Source organism: Podarcis raffonei, chromosome 2, assembly GCF_027172205.1.
Source record: "Podarcis raffonei isolate rPodRaf1 chromosome 2, rPodRaf1.pri, whole genome shotgun sequence".
In the NCBI taxonomy this organism is placed as follows: domain Eukaryota; kingdom Metazoa; phylum Chordata; class Lepidosauria; order Squamata; family Lacertidae; genus Podarcis; species Podarcis raffonei.
Genome location: NC_070603.1, coordinates 120,046,240 through 120,071,342, shown reverse-complemented (window position 1 = coordinate 120,071,342; position 25,103 = coordinate 120,046,240). Strand labels below are relative to the sequence as shown.

The 25,103-nt window shown below is 47.2% G+C and overlaps 1 protein-coding gene, 1 non-coding gene and 1 pseudogene across 2 annotated transcripts in view; 2 read left to right on the top strand and 1 right to left on the bottom strand.

Annotated features, from left to right (window-relative positions):
* LOC128408825 (zinc finger protein 420-like) overlaps window positions 1–2,713 on the top strand; it is a 31,444-nt gene extending 28,731 nt beyond the window's left edge. Inside the window, exon 13 of the mRNA XM_053378847.1 lies at window positions 887–2,713. Within this exon, the coding sequence (XP_053234822.1) occupies window positions 887–1,890 (1,004 nt within the window). The 3' untranslated portion in view covers window positions 1,891–2,713. The remainder of the gene's footprint in view (window positions 1–886) is intronic.
* Window positions 2,714–8,110: 5,397 nt separating this feature from the next.
* LOC128408824 (zinc finger protein 850-like) overlaps window positions 8,111–25,103 on the bottom strand; it is a 32,378-nt pseudogene continuing 15,385 nt past the window's right edge.
* On the top strand, window positions 20,906–20,979 carry TRNAK-UUU (transfer RNA lysine (anticodon UUU)). Its single transcript has one exon. It is a non-coding gene; the product is annotated as a tRNA-Lys (tRNA).

Below are 25,103 nucleotides of genomic sequence, written 5' to 3'. Positions count from 1 at the left end.
CGGCCTCAGCCCAGTAAACCTGAAGGAGCGTCTCCACCCCCATTGCTCAGCCCGGAAACTGAGATCCAGCGCCGAGGGGTGAGCTCCCATTGCTCGGTCCCTGCTCCTGCCCACCTAGCAGTTCGAAAGCACGTCAAAGTGCAAGTAGATAATTAGGTACTGCTCTGGCGGGAAGGTAAACGGCGTTTCCGTGCACTGCTCTGGTTCGCCAGAAGTGGCTTAGTCATGGTGGCCACATGACCCAGAAGCCATATGCAGGCTCCCTCGGCCAATAAAGCGAGATGAGCCCCGCAACCCCAGAGTCGGCCACAACTGGACCTAATATAGCACCAGTCCTGAAAGACCTACATTGGCTCCCAGTACATTTCTGAGCACAATTCAAAGTGTTGGTGCTGACCTTTAAAGCCCTAAATGGCCTCAGCCCAGTATACCTGAAGGAGCTTCTCCACCCCCACTGTTCAACCCGGACACTGAGGTTCAGTGCCAACGGCCTTCTGGCGGTTCCCTCCTTGCGAGAAGTGAGGTTACAGGGAACCAGGCAGAGGGCCTTCTCGGTAGTGGCTCCCACCCTGTGGAACGCCCTCCCACCAGATGTCAAGGAAATAAACAACTCCCTGACTTTTAGAAGACAATTGATGGCAGCCCTGTTCAGGGAAATTTTTAATGTTCAATGTTTTATTGTGTTTTTAATATTCTGTTGGGAGCTTCCCAGAGTGGCTGGGGAAACCCAGCCATATGGGTGGGGTATAAATAAATTATATTATTATTATTATCCTCACCACAACGTAGTGGATTATAAAAAGGAGTGTCTCTTGTCTTACAGCTCCAAACTAATTCCCTTACTCTCTTGTGGCCTTACTCCCATTGCCCCACTTCTCTTTTCCAGCATGTGATAGACTCACATGGAAGAGTGAGACTGAGCAAGAACCATGTGGCGCGTCACTGAAAAGAGACAGAAGCAGAGAGAGGAAAGAGTGGAGGCGGAAAATGGAAGCAAAACAGAAGGGAAGGAAAAGTTCTGTGGTTTATCAACCCTGTGACGTCCAGGAAATCCCAACCCAAGACAAAATGGTGGAAGGAAAAGAAAGGAATAGGCATCCCGTGTGCAAGAAGACCTTTGGTTTGAAACCAAGTTTTAATGTTCAACGGAGAACGCAGACACTGGAGAAACCACTTCAGTGCTCCGAGTACGGAAAGGGCTTAAGGCACCATTCAGAACTCAAGACCCGTAAGAGAGTCCTCCTAGAGGAGAAAGTGTTTCACTGCTTGGAGTGTGGGAAGAACTTCAGTGGGCATTCGAGCCTCAGGACCCACCAGAGAATCCACATAGGGGAGAAGCCGTTTCAGTGCTCCGAGTGCGGAAAGAGCTTCACTCAGAAAATCAACCTCCATTCCCATCAGAAAATCCACACGGGAGAAAAGCCGTTCAAATGCTCCGAGTGTGGAAAGAGCTTCATCAAGAACACGGACCTCACACGGCACCAAAGGATCCACACCGGGGAGAAACCCTACGCCTGCTCCGAGTGCGGCATAAATTTCCGCCACAAGTGGAACCTTAGGAACCATCAGAGGCTGCACACAGGGGAGCAGCCCTTTAAATGTGCCGAGTGCGGGAAGAACTACGTCAACAGCACGAACCTCATTTCACATCAGAGAAGCCACACAGGGGAGAAGCCATTTCAGTGCTTGGAGTGCGGGAACTGCTTCCGGAGGAACGGGGACCTCGCTAGGCACCAGAGGGTCCACACAGGAGAGAAGCCCTACAAGTGCTTGATATGTGGGAAAAGGTTCAGTCAGAACTCGAGCCTCCATGCCCACGAGAGGAGCCACACAGGAGAAACAGTACGGATGCTCAAGGTGTGGAAAGAGCTTTGGCCGGAACAGGCCTAACACCACATCGGAGAATCTGCACGGGAATTTCATGTAGAAGTGTTGGAAGCAAGTGTGGGAATGTTCAGGGATGCAGGAGAGGATATATTGTTTGATTATATCCTTTCCAACTTGTGTTAACAAGTTCTACAGTTTAGCAGAGTAACATTCCCCTTTTTAAACTTGCACAGCGGATGCGTTTGCTCAGGCTCGCTAAAGCCTCTAAAATAAGTTTCGTTGATAATTCCCTATTTAGTCCCTCATAAAAAGATAAGACATGACACAGTCTTCTATGAAAGTATAAAAAGAGTTTACTCACACATTCTGTTCACAATTGGATCCCAGAAAGCAGACTTAAGTTAGAAAAGTAATATACCTGGAAACTATCCCATAAGGAGATAGCCCCTTTGTCCTCTCTTGGCTATCTCTTGAAGCCATCCAAGCTAGGGCCATCACTGCCTCCTGAGGCAGGGAGTTCCATAGCTTAACAATGGGCTGTGTAATTAACGATGATTACTAATTTGGGTTCATTAATCTCAGTGGGTCTACTCTGAGGAGCACTTAGTTGAATGGATGTTTGGGGATCCTATGACCGTGCTGGCAAGTATTGTCACCCTCTTCCTTCACATTACCCTCTGCCAGCCTGGTGCTTTCCAGGTTTCTTGGAGTACAAAACCCATCATCCTTGACCACTAGTTGTGCCGATGGCAACTATACTACAAAACCCATGTTTTGCACCAGGCTGATGAAGGCTGCTTTACAGACAGTAGTAACATAGCCTTTCAGTTTTGTTCAAATGCTCTAATCTAAGTCGCCATTTGTTACGATAAACCATTATATTAAATTCTTGGCTTCTTCTGGCATGTGTGTATGTTTCTCCTGGTTTCCTTTGAATTCAAGTTTAAAGCTTTCGTGGATATAAGTGGCCTTTAAGCACTTAGGAGAAGTGAGGGTTGGGAAGAGAGATGAAATGAAATGGAAAATAAAGGATCTCCACTTTGTGTTTCTGTTTAAAACTCAAGGCAGTTCACATACAAAAACAATGCAAAGAATTCATGAAACTTAGGCTCCATCTGCCCAACAACAATTTATTATTTGTACAAAGCCTTTTAGTTATTTGAAGATGGCTATCATATCTCCTCTGTCTCCTCCAGGGTAAACAAACCCAGCTCCTTCAACCATTCCTCATATGGCTTGGTTCCCAGAGACTTGGGGGTGATGGGAGTTGTAGTCCAGCAACATCTGGGGACCCCAGGCTGAAAAACACAGGCCTATAAGCTCCTCCAGTGGCTCAGGAGCAGCAGAGCTACTCTTCTTTACAATGGAAGCAGCAAGTTGGCAATATCAGGGCTTTGCGGCTTGAGACCTCAGTACCTCAAGGACCACCTCCTCAAATGAACTGACCCAAACCCCGAGACCATCCTCTGAGGCCTTTCTTCACGTGCCGCCTCCATGAGACGCCCAGAGAGTGGCAACATAAGAACAGGCCTTTTCTGTGGTGGCTCCCCGCTTGAGGAATGCTCTCCCCCGGGAAGCTCAACTGGCACCTTCATTATATACTTTTAGGGGCCAGGCAGAAAACGCCGTTCTTCAACCAGACCTTTGGCTGATTGACATTCTATGTCCTTTTAAATGTGTTTTTGGGAGGTGTGGCTTATGGATTTGTTCTTGTTTTTATTCTGTATTTTGTGTTTTTGTTTTGTACTTTTATGCTGTGAACTGCCCCGAGATCTTCACATGAAGGGCAGAATAAATATGTAATAAATAAATAAATACAATAAATAATAATTCTGCACTAGCTTCAGATTTCTGATCATCTTCAAGGGGAGCTCATTACAGTAGGCCAGAAAGGAGGAGAGCATGAACAACAGAAGCCAAGCTATTCCTCCTAGCCATGATAAATAATATATAATTTTCAATAACTGTACTGTATTGTGCTGTTGCCTCCCTTTTGATTATAATCTATTTGATTCCATGTAATTATCATGGATAAGAGCCACTGGGAGACCATGAATTCGTCTAATCCTTAATTTTATTTAATATTATGTTTTTTATGCATTTCCAGGGAACCACAGAATTGTAGAGTTGGAAGGGACCCCGAGGGTCATCTAGTCTCACCCCCTGCAACGCAGGAACCTCAACTAAAGTTCTTCCTGATGTTTAGTTGGTGTAGTGGTTAAGAGCGGTGGACTCGTAATCTGGTGAACCAGGTTCGCGTCCCCGCTCCTCCACATGCAGCTGCTGGGTGACCTTGGGCCAGTCACACTTCTCTGAAGTCTCAGCCTCAGTCACCTCACAGAGTGTTTGTTGTGGGGGAGGAAGGGAAAGGAGAATGTTAGCCGCTTTGAGACTCCTTCGGGTAGTGATAAAGCAGGATATCAAATCCAAACTCCTCCTCTTCTTCCTTTCTTGTAACATGAAATAATTGGTTCTGGTCCTACTCTCTGGAGCAGAAAACAAGCTTGTTCCATCTTCCATGTGACAGACTTTTAGATATTTGAAGTCGGCTATCGTATCTCAGAAACAGAGAATATCAACAAGATACCCACGATCAACAAGTATGCAAAAGCTTGGAGTTTCGGAGTACGTCGTCAGCAGTGTGCTGATGACACTCAGTTCTATTTCTATCTGCAGGTGAGGCAGCGGAAGTGCTGGACCAGTGTCTTGCCTTGGTAATGGACTGGATGAGAGCCAACAAACCGAAGCCCAATCTAGATAAGAGTGAGGCTCAGTTAGTGGGTGGTTCCCTAGACCAGATGGGTGGGAGATTGCCTGCTCTTGACGCATAGCCGGCAAGTGTCCCTTATTTGAAGGGACAGTCCCTTATTCCAGCGCCATGTCCCACTGCTGTCCCTTATTGATGGATGTCCCTTAAATTTCAAAGGAAGCAGCTCCTCTCCCTCCCTCCCTGCCGGGCAGGGAGGAGGGAGGCTCCAACTGTGTTGCTTGGCTGTTGCTGTGTTGCTCACCCAATAAGAAGTCTAAGAACGACTGGGGGGTGGAGCTTGCATGCCTTGTGTGTGGCTAGTTAATGCAAGCTGAGGGGGCTTTTGAATGCTGGACGCCATTTTGTTGCACGTGCTACTGCAAACTTTGCAGTGCAAAGCCAGGCCGGGGAGCCATCTTAAGTTGAGGCTGCATAGGCCTTGTGGTGCATGTGATTCAGATTCTATTCAGTTGAACCTCTGGTTACAAAGTTGGTTGGACAGTGTTCTTGAAGCTACCCAGCATGAGTTTGACCAGACTGCAGGAGGACAGGAAGACTGGAGTGCCTGGAACAGGTGAGGCTGCAGGTCCCTTATTTTCAAGGCTGCTGGTCCCTTATTTTCAAATCTGTAAGTTGACAGCTATGTCTTGATGGGATTACACTTCCTCTGGAGGAGCAGGTTCATAGCTTAGGGGTACTCCTGGATCCTTTGCTGTTGCTCGAGGCTCAGATGGCCTCAGTGGCCTGGAGTGCCTTCCATCAGCTTTGGCTGGTGGCTTAGCTACCCCCCTATCTGGATAGGGATAGCCTAACTACTGTTGTCCATGTTCTGGTGACTTCAAGGTTAGATTACTGCAATGTGTTATACGTAGGGCTGCCTCTGAAGACAGTTTGGAAACTTCAGCTAGTGCAGATTTCAGTGGCCAGGTTACTCACCAGAGCAAGACAGTTTGACCACGTTACACTAATCCTGGTCCAAATGCACTGGCTACTGATTAGTTTCCAGGCCCGATTCAAAGTGCTTTTTCTGACCTATAAAGGCTTAAACGGCTCAGGACCACAATACCTCAAGGTCCACCACTTTCCATATGAACCTACCTGGACCCTGAGATCATCTTCTGAGGCCTCCTTCATGTGCCTCCTCAAGAGGTCTGGAGGGTGGCAACACAAGAACAGGGCCTTCTCTGCAGTGGCTCCCCGTCTGCGGAAGACTCTCCCCAGGAAAGTTCACCTGGCACCTTCCTTATACACCTTTAGGCGCCAGGCAAAAATGTTACTTTTTAACCAAGCCTTTGGTTCATTTGATGGACATCCTATGCACTTTTAAAATGTGGCTCCCTTGGGGGTGGGGTGTTATTGGGTTATTGTTTGTATTTTTACTTTATACATTGTGATCTTTTCTGTGAATCACCCTGAGACCTGCAGGTACAGGGCAGTATATACCATATTTTTTGCTCTATTGGACGCACTGGACCAGTGGCGTAGCGTGGGGGGTGCCAGGGGTGCCGGCCGCACCGGGCGCAACGTCGGGGGGGGGGCGCGAGTCCAGAGGGAAGGGACAAGTTCCTTCCTCCGCCGGGCTCCCCGCCGCCACCGCCAGCCTTGCGCCCTAGCGCGCGCCCACCCCACCCCCCGCCGCCGCCGCTGCGGCTGCGCTCCACTCACTGCTCGCAGGAGGAGCAGCCGCTGCAGCAGCGCCGACGCCGCCACCGACGCCTGGCCGGGCACCGGCAGCCTCCGCACCCCGATGCCGACGCCGGCGCCATCCCCTCGGCCCAGCCACAGGCGGCGACTGCTTCTGCCGACTGGGAGGGAGGAGAGCTCCGAGGGGCCTCGACGCGCCCTGCCCTCCCCAAAACCCTCCGAGAGGAAGCCGGCGGGCGGGCGAGGGTCTCCCGGCGGAAGGGGGCGCCGCTGGCTCCGGCTCTCAGCGCAAGTCTCAGCCGCGGGGGGGGGGGGGCGAGGACGGAGCTCGGCTGGAAGCCCCCGGAGAGGCGCTCGCCAAGCCCGGATCTGGAGCGCCTCGGAGCGCGGGCTCCACCTACAGCCCAAGGAGAGGAGGGGGCGGGGAGGCGCCCGAGGGGAGGGGGCTTCGGCTGCCTCGGCCCGCGGGGGCTCCGCAAACAATAAATTTAATAAATTCCTGCTGAGCCTTTGGGGGGGTCTTTGGCTCCTTCGCTCGCCCCCAGCCCCAGTGGCGTAGCGTGGGGGGTGCAGGGGGGGCCGGCCGCACCGGCCGCAACATCTGGGGGGGGCGCGCTCGCACTCGAGTGCTAAAATCCACGGGTTAGGGGGCGCAAATTACTTGCCTTGCCCCGGGTGCTGACAACCCACGCTACGCCACTGCACTGGACCATAGGAGGGGGAGAACAGGAAAAAATTTTTTTTCTTGTTCTCCACCTCTAAGTCAAGGTGCGTTCTGTGCGTTCATCCGAAGCCTCCGGAGTTCCCGCTGGGCTCTGGAAGCTTTGGGTTCCTTTCGACCTGCTCTTTGGGGCTGGCAGGGGGAACTCCCGCCGGGCTCCCAAGGCTTGTGGATAGCTTCCTGAAGCCTGCATTCGCCCCATAGGACGCACACACATTTCCCCTTCATTTTTGGAGGGGGAAAAGTGCGTCCTATAAAGCGAAAAATACGGTAAATTCAATTAAAAAAATAGTAAAAAATGGAATGTATATCAAACAATTAATATTTACAACAGTTGCCCTGTAATATTCTTAAAACCGAATACTGTTGTGCTGCATCTTGAACTCCATCCAATACATAATAAACTCCACGTTTCAACACAGAGATTGAATAGAATCATCCAAACTTTGTTGAAAACCCCCAATAAGTTTTAGTTCTCTTCCCTTATCTTACTTTATCTTTGAGAATTTAATCATATATATCAAACCTCATATTCTTAAAACCCATTTCTTAACAGAAAGGTAACATTTCCCTATATGCCATTCTGAGCAGCAATCTATCTATATAATCATTTCAATATCAAGTGAAACTTGCTTTTTGTACACAACACAACTATGGAACTATTTAGGTTAACCTTGAGTTCTAACATGACGAGAAAGGAAGGGTAAAGGTGAAGGAAGCCCTGACCTTTAAGTTGAGTCACGGACGACTCTGGGGTTGCAGCGCTCATCTCGCTTTATTTGCCTAGGGAGCCGTGGTACAGCTTCAGGGTCATGTGTCCAGCATGACTAAGACGCTTCTGGCAAACCAGAGCAGCGCACGGAAATGTTTACCTTCCCGCCAGAGTGGTACCTATTTATCTACTTGCACTTTGATGTGCTTTCGAACTGCTAGGTTAGCAGGAGCAGGGACTGAGCATCATGGGGATTCGAACCGCCGACCTTCTGATTGGCAAGCCCTAGGCTCTGTGGTTTTAATCCACAGCGCCACCCGCGTCCCTTGAAAGGAAGGATACTTTCCCTCTATCCCTCTCACCAGTATTCATACCTTCATAAGCTTCTATCAAAGCCCCATTTAGTCACCACCCCCCGAGTATCCCACAGTTCCTTATGAGTGATTTATCCCCAAGGTGGTGAAGACCCTTATGACTACTGCATCATGATTCATTCACAAAATGTGGCAAGGAAAATGCCTAATCACAACATTGTACTAGTTACGATGATGGCCCTAATCACTTTCCCCACATACCATGTTTGGAATCGTAGATATCTGAACATTTATACTGTCAATCTCTTGTTTGTGTGTGCTATAAAAGTGTGATTGGTCAGAAAAGCTGTAATCTTCTTTCTTTAGACACTTCCTCCCTGTGCGAAGATTTATTTACATTTTCTTTCCACACTTCAGTTTTGTGGTTTCACCACTGGGTGGACTCTTTGATGTGATTTGACCCTTTTATTCTGCTTGCTCATAGATGACACTCCTACATTCCAAGCCTGTACGTATATAGTTGCTCCTCTATGCACAGTCTCTGATGATTTCTAAGGCTGTCTCTGTGGTGACAAATCATGCTACAGTCTGAGCATACATCTACTGAGGTCCCTGCTCTTCCTGAAGCTCTTTATGTATTCCACACGTTTGAATTCTTTGGTGTGATAAAAAGCTTGACCCGTGATTGAAGCTCTTTCTGCGCTCCAAACATTCAAAGTTTCTCCTCTGTGTGGATTCTCTGATGTGAAATAAGGGAGCTTTCCCTAATATAGCTCCTTCCACATGCCAGGCATTTAAAGGGTTTCTCACCTGTGTGAATGTTTTGATGTGAAATAAAAGCATCTCTCCGACTAAAGCTCTTTCCACACTCGAGGCACTTAAATGGCTTCTCCACTGTGTGAATGCTTTGATGTGAAACAAGGGAGCTTTTCCTAATATAGCTCTTTCCACACTCCAAGCATTTAAAAGGTTTCTCCCCTGTGTGGATTCTCTGATGTAATTTAAGGATCCCTTTCCTGTTAAAGCTCTTTCCGCACTCCGAGCATTTATGTGGTCTCTCTTCTGTGTGAGTTCGTTGGTGTGATGTAAAACTTGAGCTGTGATTGAAGCTCTTGCCACACAGCAGACATTTATATGGCTTCTCACCTGTGTGAATGTTTTGATGAGAAATAAAGCAGTCTTTCCTAGCAAAGCTCTTTCCACACTCCAGACATTTAAATGGTTTCTCCTCCATGTGAATGCCTTGATGTAAAATAAGGGACCCTTTCCTAATATAGCTTTTCCTGCACTTCAGGCATTTGAAGGGTTTCTCCCCTGTGTGGATTCTCAGGTGTAATTTAAGGATCCCTTTCCTGTTAAAGCTCTTTCCACATTCCAAGCATTTATGTGGTCTCTCTCCAGTGTGACTTCTTTGGTGTAAGGTGAAGCTTGAGCTGTGATTGAAGCTCTTTCCACACGCTAAACATTTAAAAGCCTTCTCCCCCGTGTGGACGTGTTGATGTGAAATAAGGCAGTCCTTTCTAATAAAGCTATTTCCACACTCCAGGCATCTAAAGGGCTTTTCCCCTGAGTGGATTCTCTGATGTAAAATAAGGGAGTCTTTCCTAATATAGCTCTTTCCACACTCCAGACATTTAAAAGGTTTCTCCCCTGTGTGGATTCTTTGATGTAATTTAAGTGTTCCTCTCCTGTTAAAACTCCTTCCACACTCCAAGCATTTATGTGGTCTCTCACCTGTGTGAATTCTTTGGTGTAAAGTGAAGCTTGAGCTGTGATTGAAACTCTTTCCGCACTCCAAGCATTTAAAGGGCTTCTGTCCTGTGTGGATGTGTTGATGTGAAATGAGGGAGTCTCTCCGAATAAAGCTCTTTCCACAGTCCGGACATTTAAAGGGCTTCTCCCCTGTGTGGATTCTCTGATGTAATATAAAGGTGGATTTCCTATTGAAGCTCCTTCCACACTCCAAGCATTCATATGGCTTCTCCCCGGTGTGAACACGTTGGTGTAATGTAAGAGAGTTGTTCCAACGGAAGCTTTTTCCACACTCCAAGCATTTGAATGGTTTCTCTGCTGTGTGTGTTATTTGGTGTGATCTAAGGTTGGAGTTCTTCCTGAAGCTCTTTCCGCACTTCAGGCAAGTATACGCTTTCTTCCCAGTGTGCATTTGTTGGTGTAAAGTAAGAGAAATAGCCCAGCAAAAGCTTTTTCCACATTCCAGACATTTAAATAGTTTCTCCCCTGTGTGAGTCCCTTGATGATAAGTGAGATGGGTTTTTTGACTGAAGCTCTTTCCGCACTCTAAGCATGTGTACGGTCTCTCCCTTGTGTGGGTTCTCTGATGTAAAGTAAGTGAGGTAGCCCAACGAAAGCTCTTTCCACATTTCAAGCATTTAAATGGTTTCTCTCCTGTGTGCATTCCCTGATGGCAAGTGAGGTGAATCTTTTGACTGAAGCTCTTTCCGCACTCCAAACATTTAAATGGTTTCTGCCCAGTATGGATTCCTTCGTGAGCTGTGAGATTGCTCTTCTGCCTGAAGCTTTTCCCGCACTCCAAGCAGCTATACGGTTTCTTATCTGTGTGAATTCGTTGGTGTAAAGTCAAGACGCTGGACCAACGGAAGCTTTTCCCACACTCCAAGCATTTAAAAGGTTTTTCCCCGGTGTGAATTCTTTGGTGTGAAGTAAAGCTTGAGCTTTGATTGAAGCTCTTTCCGCACTCCAAGCATTTAAATGGTTTCTCCCCTCTGTGGATTTTATTGTGTAAAATAAGCCGGTCTCTCCTATTAAAGCTCTTTCCACACTCCGAGCATTTAAATAGTTTCTCCCCTGTATGAGTTCCTTGATGAACAGTCAAATTTCTTTTCTGATTGAAGCTTTTCCCACACTCTGAGCATATATATGGTTTCTCACCAGTGTGTATTCTTTGATGTCTGCTTACACTTGATATCTGACTGAAGCTCTTTCCACAATCCAAGCACTGAAATGGCTTCCCCCCTGTGTGAGTTCCTTGATGAACAGTGAGATTTCTCTTCTCACTGAAGCTTTCTCCACACTCCGGGCACACATACGGTTTCTCCCCTGTGTGGATTCTCTGATGAGCGGTAAGGCTCGAATTTCTACTGTAGCTCTTTCCACATTCGGAACATTGGAATGGTTTCACCCCGGTGTGGATTCTTTGATGAGTAGTGAGGGTTGACTTCTGACTGAAGCTCTTTCCGCACTCAGAACACTTGAATGGCTTCTCCCCTGTGTGGAGCTTAGAGTGGGTATAAAGGCTCGATTTCCATTTGAACATTTTGCCACACACAGGGCACTGACCGCTTTCTTTTCTGTTGCTAAGGTTCTCTTCAGCTGGGATCTCACAGATGTCACCTTCCTGAGAAGCAGCGAATTCGTTCCTGCTCTCCTGTTTTAGCTCAGGTCTTGCTCTCTGTTCTTCCTCCTCTTTGCATCCATATCTTTCCAACAGCGCCATGTTTGATTCTTCTTCATCCTGCTTTTCACCTTCAGAAACAAGAGGGATACTTTGTGAGAAGGAAAGAAGAGCTTTAAACTGTTGGCATCTTTTTTTAATGATTCCTAACATGATATTTCATAGAATCACAGAACTGTAATAATAATAATAATAATAATAATAATAATAATAATAATAATAATAATAATAAATAAATAAATAAATAAATATTAAAAATATTTCCCCAGCCACTCTGGGCAGCTTCCAACAGAATATTAAAATAAAATAGTCTATTAAACATTAAAAGCTTCCCTAAACAGGGTTGCCTTTCAGATGTCTGCTAAAAGTCTGGTAGTTGTTTTTCTCTTTGACATCTGTTGGGAGGGCATTCCACAGGGCAGGTGCCACCACCGAGAAGGCCCTCTGCCTGGTTCCCTGTAACTTGGCTTCTCGCAGCAAGGGAACCGCCAGAAGGCCCTCGGTGCTGGACCTCAGTGGCAGAACGATGGGGGTGGAGACGCTCCTTCAGTTGGAAGGGACCCTGAGGGCCATCTAGTCCAGCCCTCTTTCAATGCAGGAACCTCACCTAAAGCATCTATGACAGATGACCAATGTACGCTGCACACTAGTGGACAAAATTGGGGAAACCTTTTGGGAAAAGTGTTTTTATGAGGTTTGATGGCTCACAACACCACTTTTTTTTTTGGAGTAATACCATAAAATTATGTATCAATGGAAATATAATTTAATGAAGAATGCAATGCAACAAAGTTTGTTCAATCGTCTGTATTCTATAAAAAGTTATAGCCAAATAACCAGAAAAAAGGAAGCACAACTTGCTTAGGTTGATATGCAGTAGCTTTCCTTCATCTGAACGTAGCCAACGAGCAGGAGTGTTTAGAGAGCCAATCAAGTGTTATGAGCCATCAAACCTCGAAAATACTCTTTTCCCAAAAGGTTTCCACAATTTTGGCCACTAGCTTAGGTCAACCTGGGGCTCTTGTTATGGAAGAGTAACTTCCTGAAGGAGCGTCTCCACCCCCATCGTTCTGCCCGAACACTGAGGTCCAACTCTGAGGGCCTTCTGTCGGTTCCCTCGCTGTGAGAAGCCAAGTTACAGGGAACCAGGCAGAGGGCCTTCTTAGTAGTGGCACCCGCCCTGTGGAACGCCCCCACTAGATGTCAAAGAGAAAAACAACTACCAGACTTTTAGAAGACATCTGAAGGCAGCCCTGTTTAGGGAAGCTTTTAATGTTTAATAGATTATTGTATTTTAATATTCTGTTGAAAGCCGCCCAGAGTGGCTGGGGAAACCCAGCCAGATTTTGGGGGGGGGGGTATAAATAATAAAATATTCTTATTCTTATTCTTATTCTCTACCAATATTTCTCTGTGTACGATTTGCTACAGGTGCGCGGTTGACGTACCCTGCATGCCAAATTCAGTGTATTTAGCACCTGCCAACTAATTTTATCAGCCACAAAGACAAGGGAGACTTAGCCAATTAAAAAGAGAGATCCTCACCTAGGAACTTCTGCACGGTTCTTTCCCAGAATTCCTCACTGCTCTCAGCCTGGGTTGCATGAAGGTCTCCTGAAGCTTGAGGGTCACCAGGGTCTTGTTGCTCCAGAGATGCAACAACCTCCCAATTCTCCTCCATGACTTCCTTGTGCAGGACCCTTTGGTCTGGATCCAGCAATTTCCACTCCTCCTCTGTGAAGTATACAGCCACATCCTCAAAAGTCACCTGGGGTGGGTGTGGGAAATAAACTTTATTTAGGAGCCTGCTGTTTGGCAAAATTCTATTCCCTTTACAAATTGATCTAATATACATTCTCTTCTCTCACGTACCCACCAGGGATATGTGAAAGGGTTTCAAAGGGCACATGGCAGAAACTTTTTTTTTTTTAGCTCCCATTTGTGGAATGCTCTGCCCAGCAATGCTCGCCTGGCACCTTCATTTATATAGTCAAACCTCGGTTGTCGAACGTAATCCTTTCTGGAAGTCCATTTGGTTCTGAAACGTTCGACAACCGAGGCACGGCTTCCGATTGGTTGCAAGAGCTTCCTGCACTCAAGCGGAAGCCGTGTTGGACATTCGGTTTCCAAAAAAAATTCAAAAACCGGAGCATTTACTTCCGGGTTTTCGGCGTTTGGGAGCTGAAATGTCCCAAAACAAAGCTGTTTGGGAACCGAGGTTTGACCTTTAAGCACCAGGTGAAAACATTCCTCTTCAACCAGGCCTTTGGATGATTGACATTCAATGCTCTTTTTAAATGTGTTATGGAAGATGGGGATTATTGGTTTGGTTTTGTTCTTATTTTTAATTGGGCATTTGTGTGTGTGTGTGTGTGTGTGTGTGTGTGTGTATATATATATATATGATTTATGTTGTGAACTGCCCTAAGATCTACAGGTATAGGGCAGTACCCAAATTTAAATAAATAAAATTGTTTTATGCAAGGTAAAGGTAAAGGTAAAGGGACCCCTGACCACTGGGTCCAGTTGCTGACGACTCTGTGGTTACGGCGCTCATCTCGCTCTATAGGCCGAGGGAGCCGGCGTTTGTCCACAGACAGCTTCCGGGTCATGTGGCCAGCATGACCAAGCTGCTTCTGGCGAACCAGAGCAGCGCACGGAAACGCTGTTTAACTTCCTGCCGGAGCGGTACCTATTTATCTACTTGCACTTTGACATGCTTTCAAACTGCTAGGTTGGCAGGAGCAGGGACCGAGCAACGGGAGCTCACCCCGTCGCGGGGGTTCAAACCGCCGACCTTCTGATCAGCAAGTCCTAGGCTCTGTGGTTTAACCCACAGTGCCACCCGCGTTCCTTGTTTCATGCAAACTACTCCTAAATTATATTTGCCCGAGAAGGGGTACGCTGGTAAGACTAAACTTAAAATTATTTAGCTGGGTGTTGCACTTCAGGGTTTAAGCTGTCTGAATGGGCATTCACACTAGTTTCTGAGCACACAACTTTGATGAAACCAGAGAGGGAAGGTGCAGATTCTTCCGGGTCCAGAGGCACCCTGGGTTTCCATTTCGGGTTTTCCGTCGATCCCTATATTTACCTGATCCAGCAGCACAGATGCAATTTCCACTCCACCGCAAGGAAGAGACGAGCTGCAACATATGGCCCGCATCCTGCCACGTCCATCTCCTGAGAGGGACACGAAAAAGGGGGGAGATTTACTTACCATTCCTTGCATTTCCAAATCAAAGTCCTCCTGGGCTCATTACAAGTGCAGCCAAAACAGTACCACCCATTCGGACGGCCAAAACCGTTTAATCGAACTGCACCACTGGTATCTTCAAGCAAACTGATCCCAAGCTGTTAAAAAAACTTTATATGCTAATAGTACCACCTTGAACCTGGCTGGGTAGCAAATGAGCAAGTGGTGCAGATCCTTGAGCACGGCTGTTATGTGCTGACAGGGTCTTATTCCTGTCAGCAACCATGCTGCAGCATTCTGCACTAACTGAAGTTTCCAAATCAAGTGTAAGGGAAGCCTCACATAGTTAGCATTGCAGTGATTCACTCTTGAAACATTTCAGTTTCATGCAAGAGGGCAAAAATACCCAAGGGTTCATTTCTTTCTTTCTTTCTTTCTTTCTTTCTTTCTTTCTTTCTTTCTTTCTGCTGTACATTGGGAAGGGCTATGTGGAGAGAGTCTCTTCCTTTAAATTCCTAGGAGTTTATCTCAGTGAAGACCTTACTTCGAATATCAATACAACCCAGGTGGTTAAGAAAGCCCAACAGAGACTCCATCTCCTCAGAGCATTGCAGAAGAACGATGTCAATCAACATTTGATGATCTCCTTCTACCGGGAGAGAACGTTGCCTCACTGTATACAAGTTGTACAAATGGCAATAAAGTATTTCAATTTCAATTCAATTCAATTTCTATTTCTTTCTTCTTCTTCTTCTTCTTTTCTCTCTCTCTCTCTCTCTCTCTCTCTCTCTCTCTCTCTCTCTCTCTCCCTCTCTTTCTCTTTCTCCTTCCTTCCTTCCTTCCTCTCCCCTCCTTCCCCCCCCCCCAGGTTAGGTAGCTAGTGCAGTGGTACCTCGATTTTTGAGCGTTTCTGAAGCCAAACGTTTCAGTTTTCGAACGCCAAAAACCCGGAGTAAATGCTTCCGTTTTTTAATGCACATCGGAAGTCGAACGACGTCTGCTGCGGTTTTTTCCAATTTTCTCCATTGACTTTGCAGACTGCCCTTTGCGCCTTGGTTGTCGAACGTTTTGGAAGTCAAACAGTGTTCCGGAACGGATTACGTTCGACAACCGAGGTACCACTGTATATTGAATTTATTACTTGCCTCCCATAACAGTCCCAGAACGATTTACAAGAATAAAAAGCTTGGCTCTTTCAAGCCAGTGTTGAAGTTAAGTGTTGAAACTCAGCGTTTTTTTATTGCCATCAGCTTGTCCCCAACATGGGATTGAGAGAAATAATAATAATAATAATAATAATAATAATAATAATAATTCATTATTCATACTCCGCCCATCTGGCTGGGTTTCCCCAGCCACTCTGGGCGGCTTCCAACAGAATATTAAAATACAATAACCTATTAAACATTAAAAGCTTCCCTAAACAGGGCTGCCTTCGGATGTCTTCTAAAAGTGTGGTAGTTGTTTTTCTCTTTGACATCTGGTGGGAGGGCAGGTGCCACTACTGAGAAGGCCCTCTGCCTGGTTCCCTGTAACTTGGCTTCTCGCGGCAAGGGAACTGCCAGAAGGCCCTCAGCACTGGACCTCAGTGTCCGGGCAGAACGATGGGGGTGGAGACGCTCCTTCAGGTATACTGGACCGAGGCCTGCTTATTTTAGGCGTACCTGAGAGAGGAAGACCAAGACGGGCAATAATGCCACGCTAAGCCTTACCCAGTGATGTGGCACCTCCGCCTTCCTCCTGTTTGATCTGCCTGGAGTCTGACGGATCCTTCTCTGCCTCAGCAAAGTCCATGGCCTCTTCCAAAAATAGGTCCTGTAGGTAAAAGAACAGCAGAGATCAGAAACAGAGAGGGACTGGGAAAGGAATGGGGCAGAATCAGGCCTTGGCGTGCTGTCCCCTCCTTTGAGGATTTCCAGAAAATGAACATGGGGAATATTCTGAGCCCCTGAAAACTATCAGGATGAAAACCGTCTCTCTCACCTGCTGCCCTTTCTGCTTCCTGTCCTCTGCCTGGCTTAGGAGGAAACCTTCGGCCAGGGTCACTGCCTGGGAACTGGTCTCCGCTCCACATTCCCTCACCCAGCTCTCCATCTCCGGGGGGAGGACAGCCAGGAACTGCTCCAGGATCACTAAATCCAGGATCTGAGTCTTGGTGTGTTGCTCTGGCTTCAGCCACTGATGGCAAAGATGGTGGAGTTGGCTGCAAACCTCCTGAGGTCCCTCAGCTTCCTGGCACTGGAACTCCCTGAAATGCTGTCTCCGTGCATCGATGCTGAGGGCATATTCCTCATCCAGGATCTCCTGCGCGGTTCTTTCCCAGGATCCGCCACTCCTCCCAGCCTGGGTTGCACTAGGTTCTCCTCCTGCCTGAGAGCCAACCGAGTCTTGCTCGGCCATCTTGGACTTGTGATCTGAGGCAACTCCCAAGATGGCCGAAGTATCCCCTGACCGTTCCACGAGATTCTGTCTGGAGACCAGGCAGTGTTTAGCAATCAGATTCCAGATCATGACCGAGTCCTTCCCCTGTAGAAAAAAAGCAGAGAGCCCAACGGGAAATTTTCTGTTTTACAATTTAAAACACTCATTTAAACATCCTTAAAATATCAATGACTTTCCTTCTTCTCTTTCCATGGTTCATTTTGCATACAGTGGTACCTTGGGTTAAGTACTTAATTCGTTCCGGAGGTCTTTTCTTAACCTGAAACTGTTCTTAACCTGAAGCACCACTTTAGCTAATGGGGCCTCCTGCTGCTGCCGTGCCGCCGGAGCACAATTTCTGTTCTCATCCTGAAGCAAAGTTTAACCCGAGGTAATATTTCTGGGTTAGTGGAGTCTGTAACCTGAAGCGTATGTAACCCGAAGTACCACTGTATCATAAATCCCTGTGTATTTTACAGAAACTTTACTATTTAGTATTCCATTATTACATCCATCAAAACTTATTTACACTGTTGAATTTATCTTAATGCTGCCAACATTTTCAAGTGTTTATATTCAATAAACGTTTTCCAATCTTCTCTAAACGTATGTTCTTCTTGTTCTCTTATTCTATATTTAAAGTCTGCAAGCTGTGTATATTCCATTGATTTAAGTTGCCATTCTTCTTTAGTTGGGACCTTGCTCATTTTCCATTTTTGGGCTAACGAAACATGGGACACAGTAGTAGCATACATAAATAACTTTTTTTGACACCTGGGAATTTCAGTCTGAATTATCCGCAATGGAAAGGACTCTGTTTTTTTGGAAAGTACTTTTAAACGTTTTTTTCAATTCATTATGGCGATCATTAAATGTAATACTATAGGAAATATTAATGTATTATATGTTCCCCCATTCTCCCCCCCCTCCCATGGTATTATGTACTGTCTATTTTTCTTTGCTGTTAGTCGTTTGGAGACCTTTGATGACAAGAAACTACCACTTCTACTACTAAAAATGTGACAAGCAACTAATAAGTTTCAATGATAATAATAATAACAATGTGGCAAGCAACTAATAAGTTTTAATGATAATGATAACAACAAGAAGAACAAAAAGGACAAGAACAACAACTCCTCGTTGATAGCTCAGTAAGTAGAGCAAAAGACTCTTAATTTCAGGGTTATGGGTTCAAGTACTATGTTGGGCAAAAGGGACGCGGGTGGCGCTGTGGGTTAAACCACAGAGCCTAGGGCTGGCCGATGAGAAGGTCAGCGGTTCAAATCCCCGCGACGGGGTGAGCTCCCGTTGCTCGGTCCCTGCTCCTGCCAACCTAGCAGTTTGAAAGCACGTCAAAAGTGCAAGTAGATAAATAGGTACTGCTCTGGCGGGAAGGTAAACGGTGTTTCCGTGCGCTGCTCTGGTTCGCCAGAAGCGGCTTAGTCATGCTGGCCACATGACCCGGAAGCTGTACACCGGCTCCCCCGGCTAATAAAGCGAGATGAGCGCTGCAATCCCAGAGTTGGTCATGACTGGACCTAATGGTCAGGGGTCCCTTTACCTTTTACCATGTTGGGTGGGGTTGGACTAGGTGCCTCTTGTGGTCCCTTCCAACTCTACAATTCTAGGATGCTATGCTTCTTACCTGCTGCTTCTCCTCTGCCTGACTCCAGGGAAAGCCTTCTGCCAGGGCCGCCGCCTGGGAACTGGTCTCCGCTCCGCATTCCCTGACCCAGCTCTCTGTCTCCGCAGGGAGGACAGCCAGGAGCTGCTCCAGGACCACTAAATCCAGGATCTGAGTCTTGGTGTGTCTCTCTGGCTCCAGCCACAGACGGCAAAGGTGGTGGAGTCGGCTGCAAACCCCTCGGGGTCCCTCGGGGTCTCGGTAGCGGGATTGCCTGAAACGCTGGCGCTGCGCCTCTGAGCTGAGGGTGCCCCCCTCACCCAGGATCCGCTGCAGGATCCCTCCCCAGGATCCCTCTCCGCCCCTGGCCCGCGCTGCACGGGGGGCAGCCGTGACTGGATCTTGCAGTGTGACATCATCCTTCAAGACATCCCCCGACATGGCCAGAAAGAGAGCAATTTCCTCCCCGCTGCTGCAAAATCCTGCAAAGCCCAAGGGAGGCTGGTTCAGCTCTGCTTAGAAGCAGCAGCCTTGCAAACCTCCTTTGTCCCCGCTCTCTGCAACCTCCAGCACCTCTCCAAAGAAGGATGGGGAGGAGCCTTGTTGCTCTAGAGGAGACACCCCCCCAAAAAAAATTACCTTCCTGTCTAGGAATCCACCTCTGCCATTTAACCCTTGCTGTTGGTCCAGGGAAATGAAATATTTTTGGGGGGGGGAGGTAAGCCCTGCCCCACATAATCGATCACATGACACTGTGCACGCACATTATTTGAATGGCAATGCCCAGTGCTTTTTTTCCCTGGGGGGACGCACACCCCTGAACATTTTGTCAATCTTTTATCAGTGTACTGGAAGAAGCAAAGATCCCCAGTGCTGAAGCAATGATTCTTCAACATAACTTCGTTGGACTGGTCATGTTTTGCGGATGCCTGATGATCGTCTTCCAAAGCAACTACTCTATTCCGAACTTAAAAATGGAAAGCGTAAGGCTGGTGGTCAACAAAAGAGGTTGAAAGACTGTCTCAAGGCAAATCTTTTAAAATGTAGTATAAACACTGACAACTGGGAAACACTGGCCTGCGAGCGCTGCAGTTGGAGAACAGCCTTTACCAACGGTGTCATGGACTCTGAAGACACTCGAACTCAGGACGCAAGGGAGAAACGTGCTAGGAGGAAGGCAGGCTTGGCAAATCCACACCGTGGTCAGCTCTCACCTGGAAACCAACGTCCCCACTGTGGAAGGACGTGTGGATCCATAATTGGCCTCCACAGTCACTTACGGACTCATTATCAAAACCGTGTTTATGGAAGACAATCTTACTTGGCTATGAGCGATTGCCAAAGAAGAAGAAGAAGACAACTTTGGTCCATTTACTGTATTTATTTCCCCCGATTTGAATTATAACATGGTGATTTTCTTGAGTCAAATTGAGAGTACCCCTAAACATTTTTTAGAACAAAAAAGCACTGGCAGTGCCCATCAACTTAGGGGGACAGCCCCGTCATATATTTTATGGGGGGGGGAGTTCCCTCAGCCCCTAGGAGTTGGCTCCTATGTGTGGGTCAGCAGGGAAGGGCTGCTTTGCATGCAAAAAGGGATCGTAGAAGCTGTTGGTGGGAAGGGTTCCCCAGAGTCATCTAGTCCAACCCCCTGCAATACAGGAATGTGCAGGTGGCCCATATTGGGGATTGAACCCACGACCTTGGCATTATCAGCACCACGGTTCTCACTAACCTGAGCCTTTGTTCCTGCTTAAGCAGCTCTTCCTCAATGAGGACTGGCACCTTACGTTATCTACAAGGGGCCACGCAGCTCAGTGGCGGAACATCTGCTTGGCAGCCGAAGTGTAGTGCAGGCAATAGTGAGGTGGGTGGAGCAATGGCAGAAAATGGCTTCCTTTCTTCCTATTTAAGCAGCACTTCATAGAATCTTAAGAGTCATCTAGTCCAACCCACTTCAATGCAGGAATCTCAGCTAAAGCATCCATGACAGGTGGCCATTCAACCTCTGTGACCGAAATCTTACTTCATCTCTAAGGGCAGGGACCACATCTCGGAGGCAGAGCAGCTGCATTGCCTGCAGAAAGACCTAGGTGGCATCTTCGGATCGAGGTAGAACTGTCCCCTATTGGAAACCCTGCGGAGCGGGACTGAATGACACAGTGCCATCTCTCTCAGCCAGTTCCTTCCCTTACAAAAAATGGATTAGGGGCACCTGGTGTTAGGAGTTTAGGAAGCCGCCTTGTACCAACTCAGACCCATTGGTCTGGGATAGCTCAGCTGGTAGAGCATGAGGCTTTTAATCTCAGGGTTGTGGGTTCGAGTCCCTCCTCAGGCAAAGGATTCCTGCTCTGATGACCCTTGAGTCCCTTACAATTCTACAGTTCTGTGACCAGGGATGGGGAAACCTGGGTACAAATCCCCCCACCTCGTCATGAATTAACAATATTGTTGTTGTTAACATACTGCCCTATACCTGGGGGTCTCAGGGTGGTTCACAGAATAAAACCAAGATATAAAACCACAAAATACATAATAAAAACAAAAACAACACAATAGCCCCCCCCCCATTTTTTAAAAAGGGGCATAGTATGTAAATCAGATCAATCAAAGGCCTGGTTAAAAAGGAACATTTTTTGCCTGGCTCCTAGAAGTGTATAATGAAGGTGCCAGGCGAACTTCCCTGGGGGGAGAATTCCACAGATGGGGAGCCACGGCAGAGAAGGCTCTGTTCTTGTGTTGCCACCCTCTGGACCTCTAGAGGAGGCACACAAAGAAGAAATATACCGTAGTTAATTGGTGTCTGGCTTGTGTTTTGATTCCTGTTTGGTTTTATGTCTTGAGGGGCTGGGAGCTGGGGGCACTGTCATACAGTGGTTCCGCTCCTTCCTCCTGGGCCGTGTCCAGAAAGTGGTGGTGGGGGATGAGTGTTCAGACTTGTGGGGTGCCTCAGGGTTCTGTCCTCTCCCCCATGCTTTTCAACATTTACATGCAGCCGCTGGGAGAGATCATCAGGAGGTTTGGGCTGGGTGTTCATCAGTATGTGGATGATACCCAGCTCTACCTCTCTTTTAAATCAGAACCAGTGAGGGCGGTGAAGGTCCTGTGTGAGTGTCTGGAGGCGGTTGGAGGATGGATGGCGGCTAACAGATTGAGGTTGAATCCTGACAAGACAGAAGTACTGTTTTTGGGGGACAGGAGGCGGGCAGGTGTGGAGGATTCCCTGGTCCTGAATGGGGTAACTGTGCCCCTGAAGGACCAGGTGCGCAGCCTGGGAGTCATTTTGGACTCACAGCTGTCCATGGAGGCACAGGTCAAATCTGTGTCCAGGGCAGCTGTTTACCAGCTCCATCTGGTACGTAGGCTGAGACCCTATCTGCCTGCGGACTGTCTCACCAGAGTGGTGCATGCTCTGGTTATCTCCCGCTTGGACTACTGCAATGCACTCTACGTGGGGCTACCTTTGAAGGTGACTCGGAAACTACAACTAATCCAGAATGCGGCAGCTAGACTGGTGACTGGGAGCGGCCGCCGAGACCATATAACACCGGTCTTGAAAGACCTACATTGGCTCCCAGTACGTTTCCGAGCACAATTCAAAGTGTTGGTGCTGACCTTTAAAGCCCTAAACGGCCTCGGTCCAGTGTACCTGAAGGAGCGTCTCCACCCCCATCATTCTGCCCGGACGCTGAGGTCCAGCACCGAGGGCCTTCTGGCGGTTCCCTCATTGCGAGAAGCAAAGCTACAGGGAACCAGGCAGAGGGCCTTCTAGGTAGTGGCGCCCGCCCTGTGGAACGCCCTTCCAGCAGATGTCAAAGCGATAAACAACTACCTGACATTCAGAAGACATCTTAAGGCAGCCCTGTTCAGGGAAGTTTTTAACGTGTGATATTTTACTGTATTTTTGGTTTCTATGGAAGCCGCCCAGAGTGGCTGGGGAGGCCCAGCCAGATGGGCGGGGTATAAATAATAAATTTATTATTATTATTATTATTTGGTTTTATGTATATTGTAATTATGTATTATGTATATTCCCCCCTAAGGCGGTAAGAAGAAAAAGCTCAGGACTAAACCCTACACAAATCTGGAGTGGAGTCCCTAAGGCGGTTGGATGATGTACTGTACGCCTCCTTCCAGCAACCCCTGCAGCCAAGCTGGTGCCAAACGTCTTGCTTTCCTTTCCTTTGGACCACATCAGTGAGTCTGAGAGGAGGGTCTTGACATCTGGGCAGCCAGTCCAGACTTGCGCCCCAGGGAGGTGCTTTTAATGCAGCTGTTTGACTCATAGCTGTCAAGTGTCCCTTATTTGGTGGGAAAGTCTCTTATCCCAGCGCCATGTCCCTTATTGATGATGTCCCTTAAATTTTCTGGGTTTCAAAGGAAGCAGCTCCTCTCCCTCCCTCCCTGCCGGCCAGGGAGGAGGGAGGCTCCAACTGTGTTGCTTGGCTGCGTTGCTCACCCAATAAGGAGTCTAAGAAACGACTGGGGGGTGGAGCTTGCATGCCTTGCGCCGATCAAATCGGCCGCGTTGCCTGGGGACTCGCCTTTGCTCAGTGCTTCCCAGCGGAGAGGTGATGGTGGTTTTCCTTGCTCCATCCCCTTTGCTGGGTTGCTGCGCTGTGGGAACCACCGCTTGAGGCTTCGTTTGGCTGCTGGTTGACTAAAATCCCTTATTTTGGCTGCTGATCCCTTATTTTCGAGCCTGCTGGTCCCTTATTTTCAAATCTGTAAGTTGACAGCTATGGTTTGACTTCACCCCTGGAGGCAAGCTCCATTGTCTCTCGAGTTGTGGTCCTGGGGCATCTGGGGGGCCGAGTTTGCCTATGCCTGTGATATACACTGGATGTGAATAGGCAATGAAAGAAGTTTTCAGGAAAAAACAAACATGAACATGGCTTTGGCTAGACTTTGCCAATATGGTACCTTCTATAGCATCTCTGACCTTTCAATGGTACATGCGCTGGGTAAGATGAAAACTGCTATTGTGTGCTGGGGCCTAGCATTGAAGAGGTTTGTTCCAGTTGGCTCCTAGGTGCTCTAGACACTTTATGAGCCTTAAAGCTGAGCCTTAAATTCATTTTTCTGTTACACTGGAGTCTTCTGTACCAGATTGCAAGGCAGTCAAGAAACATAAGAATCTTCTCTAGGTTTTTTAGGACAACTGTCAGTCTTCCATTTCCTGTTATTAGTTTAAAAGAATTTTGTGGCATGCTTTCTAACAAGTCTCTCAAGATGATGCCAAGAATTGTTACTGATTTGAATTTATTTATTTTTTATTTTTGCATTAGTTGTACCTTGGAAATCGAACGGAAAGCAGCAGCATCCCAACCAAAATAATCTGGCTATCTAAAATGATGGAATACTTCCATACTGCCGAATTAACAGGGAGGATAAGAGGAGTAGTGGTACAAAAAGTGAATAAGGAGTGGGCTATCTTTAAGGAACACATCAAAATCTATGTGGGGAAAAGTAGAATTTTTGACAGATACTGAGTGAATCCAGAAAATGATTAGAGTGAAAGGAGAGTAAAGTCAAGATAGAAGAAGAGATCAAAGAAATAATGAAATGCGTTTAAGCTAGTTGGAAAAATAAAGTAGCGTAACAAGAACGGCTGGAAGTCAAGTCACTTGGTGGGGTGTCCGTGTGGGGTAGGTGTGTAGGTATGTTGATATGTATAGTATAGGTAGGTATTATATAGAGTAATGTAGGTATGTTTTATCCTTTTAAAATAAGGTAGTGTGTTGTATATATGTATTGTGTAAATGTAAATGTATGTGTTTTATATGGTTGGTTGGTTAAATAAATAAATAAATAAATAAATAAATAAATAAATAAATAGGAAATTGAACGGAATCCGTTCTGGAAGTCCGTTCGACTTCCAAAATGTTCGGAAACCAAAGCGTGGCTTCTGATTGGCTGCAGGAAGCTCCTGCAGCCAATCGGAAGCCCCATTGGCTGTTTGGCTTCCAAAAATAGTTTGCAAACCAGAACACTCACTTCCAGGTTTGCAGCGTTCAGGAGCCAAAACGTTCAAGAACTAAGCTGTTCGAAAACCAAGGTACAGCTGTATCATCTTCCTTATTGCCAGTATTCTGAATAATTCTTTTTATACGGTATGGGGAACTGGGGATGAATTTAAGAAACCAAGGGGGCAGTGGCCCCACAATGTTTGGGGGCTCTGGTATTATACGAAGATTTCCTTTTTTCACTTGGTCAATATCTAACTCCCCCCCCCCCCGCTTTCTTCATTGGTCTTCTGGATGTCCGGGGGGGGGGCAGGCGAGCAGTATTGTGAGGATGTTCAAAATTGATAATAAAATGTTTTCACAGAGAATGCTAAGAGGGGCAGGAAGCTTTTGCAGGAACCAAGGGAGCTGGGCGGGGATTTGAGGGCTCTGTGCTTGAGGACTCCCCTCCCAGCTTTAACTAATGCGCCACACTGCCTTCTGAGTCGTGTCCCCC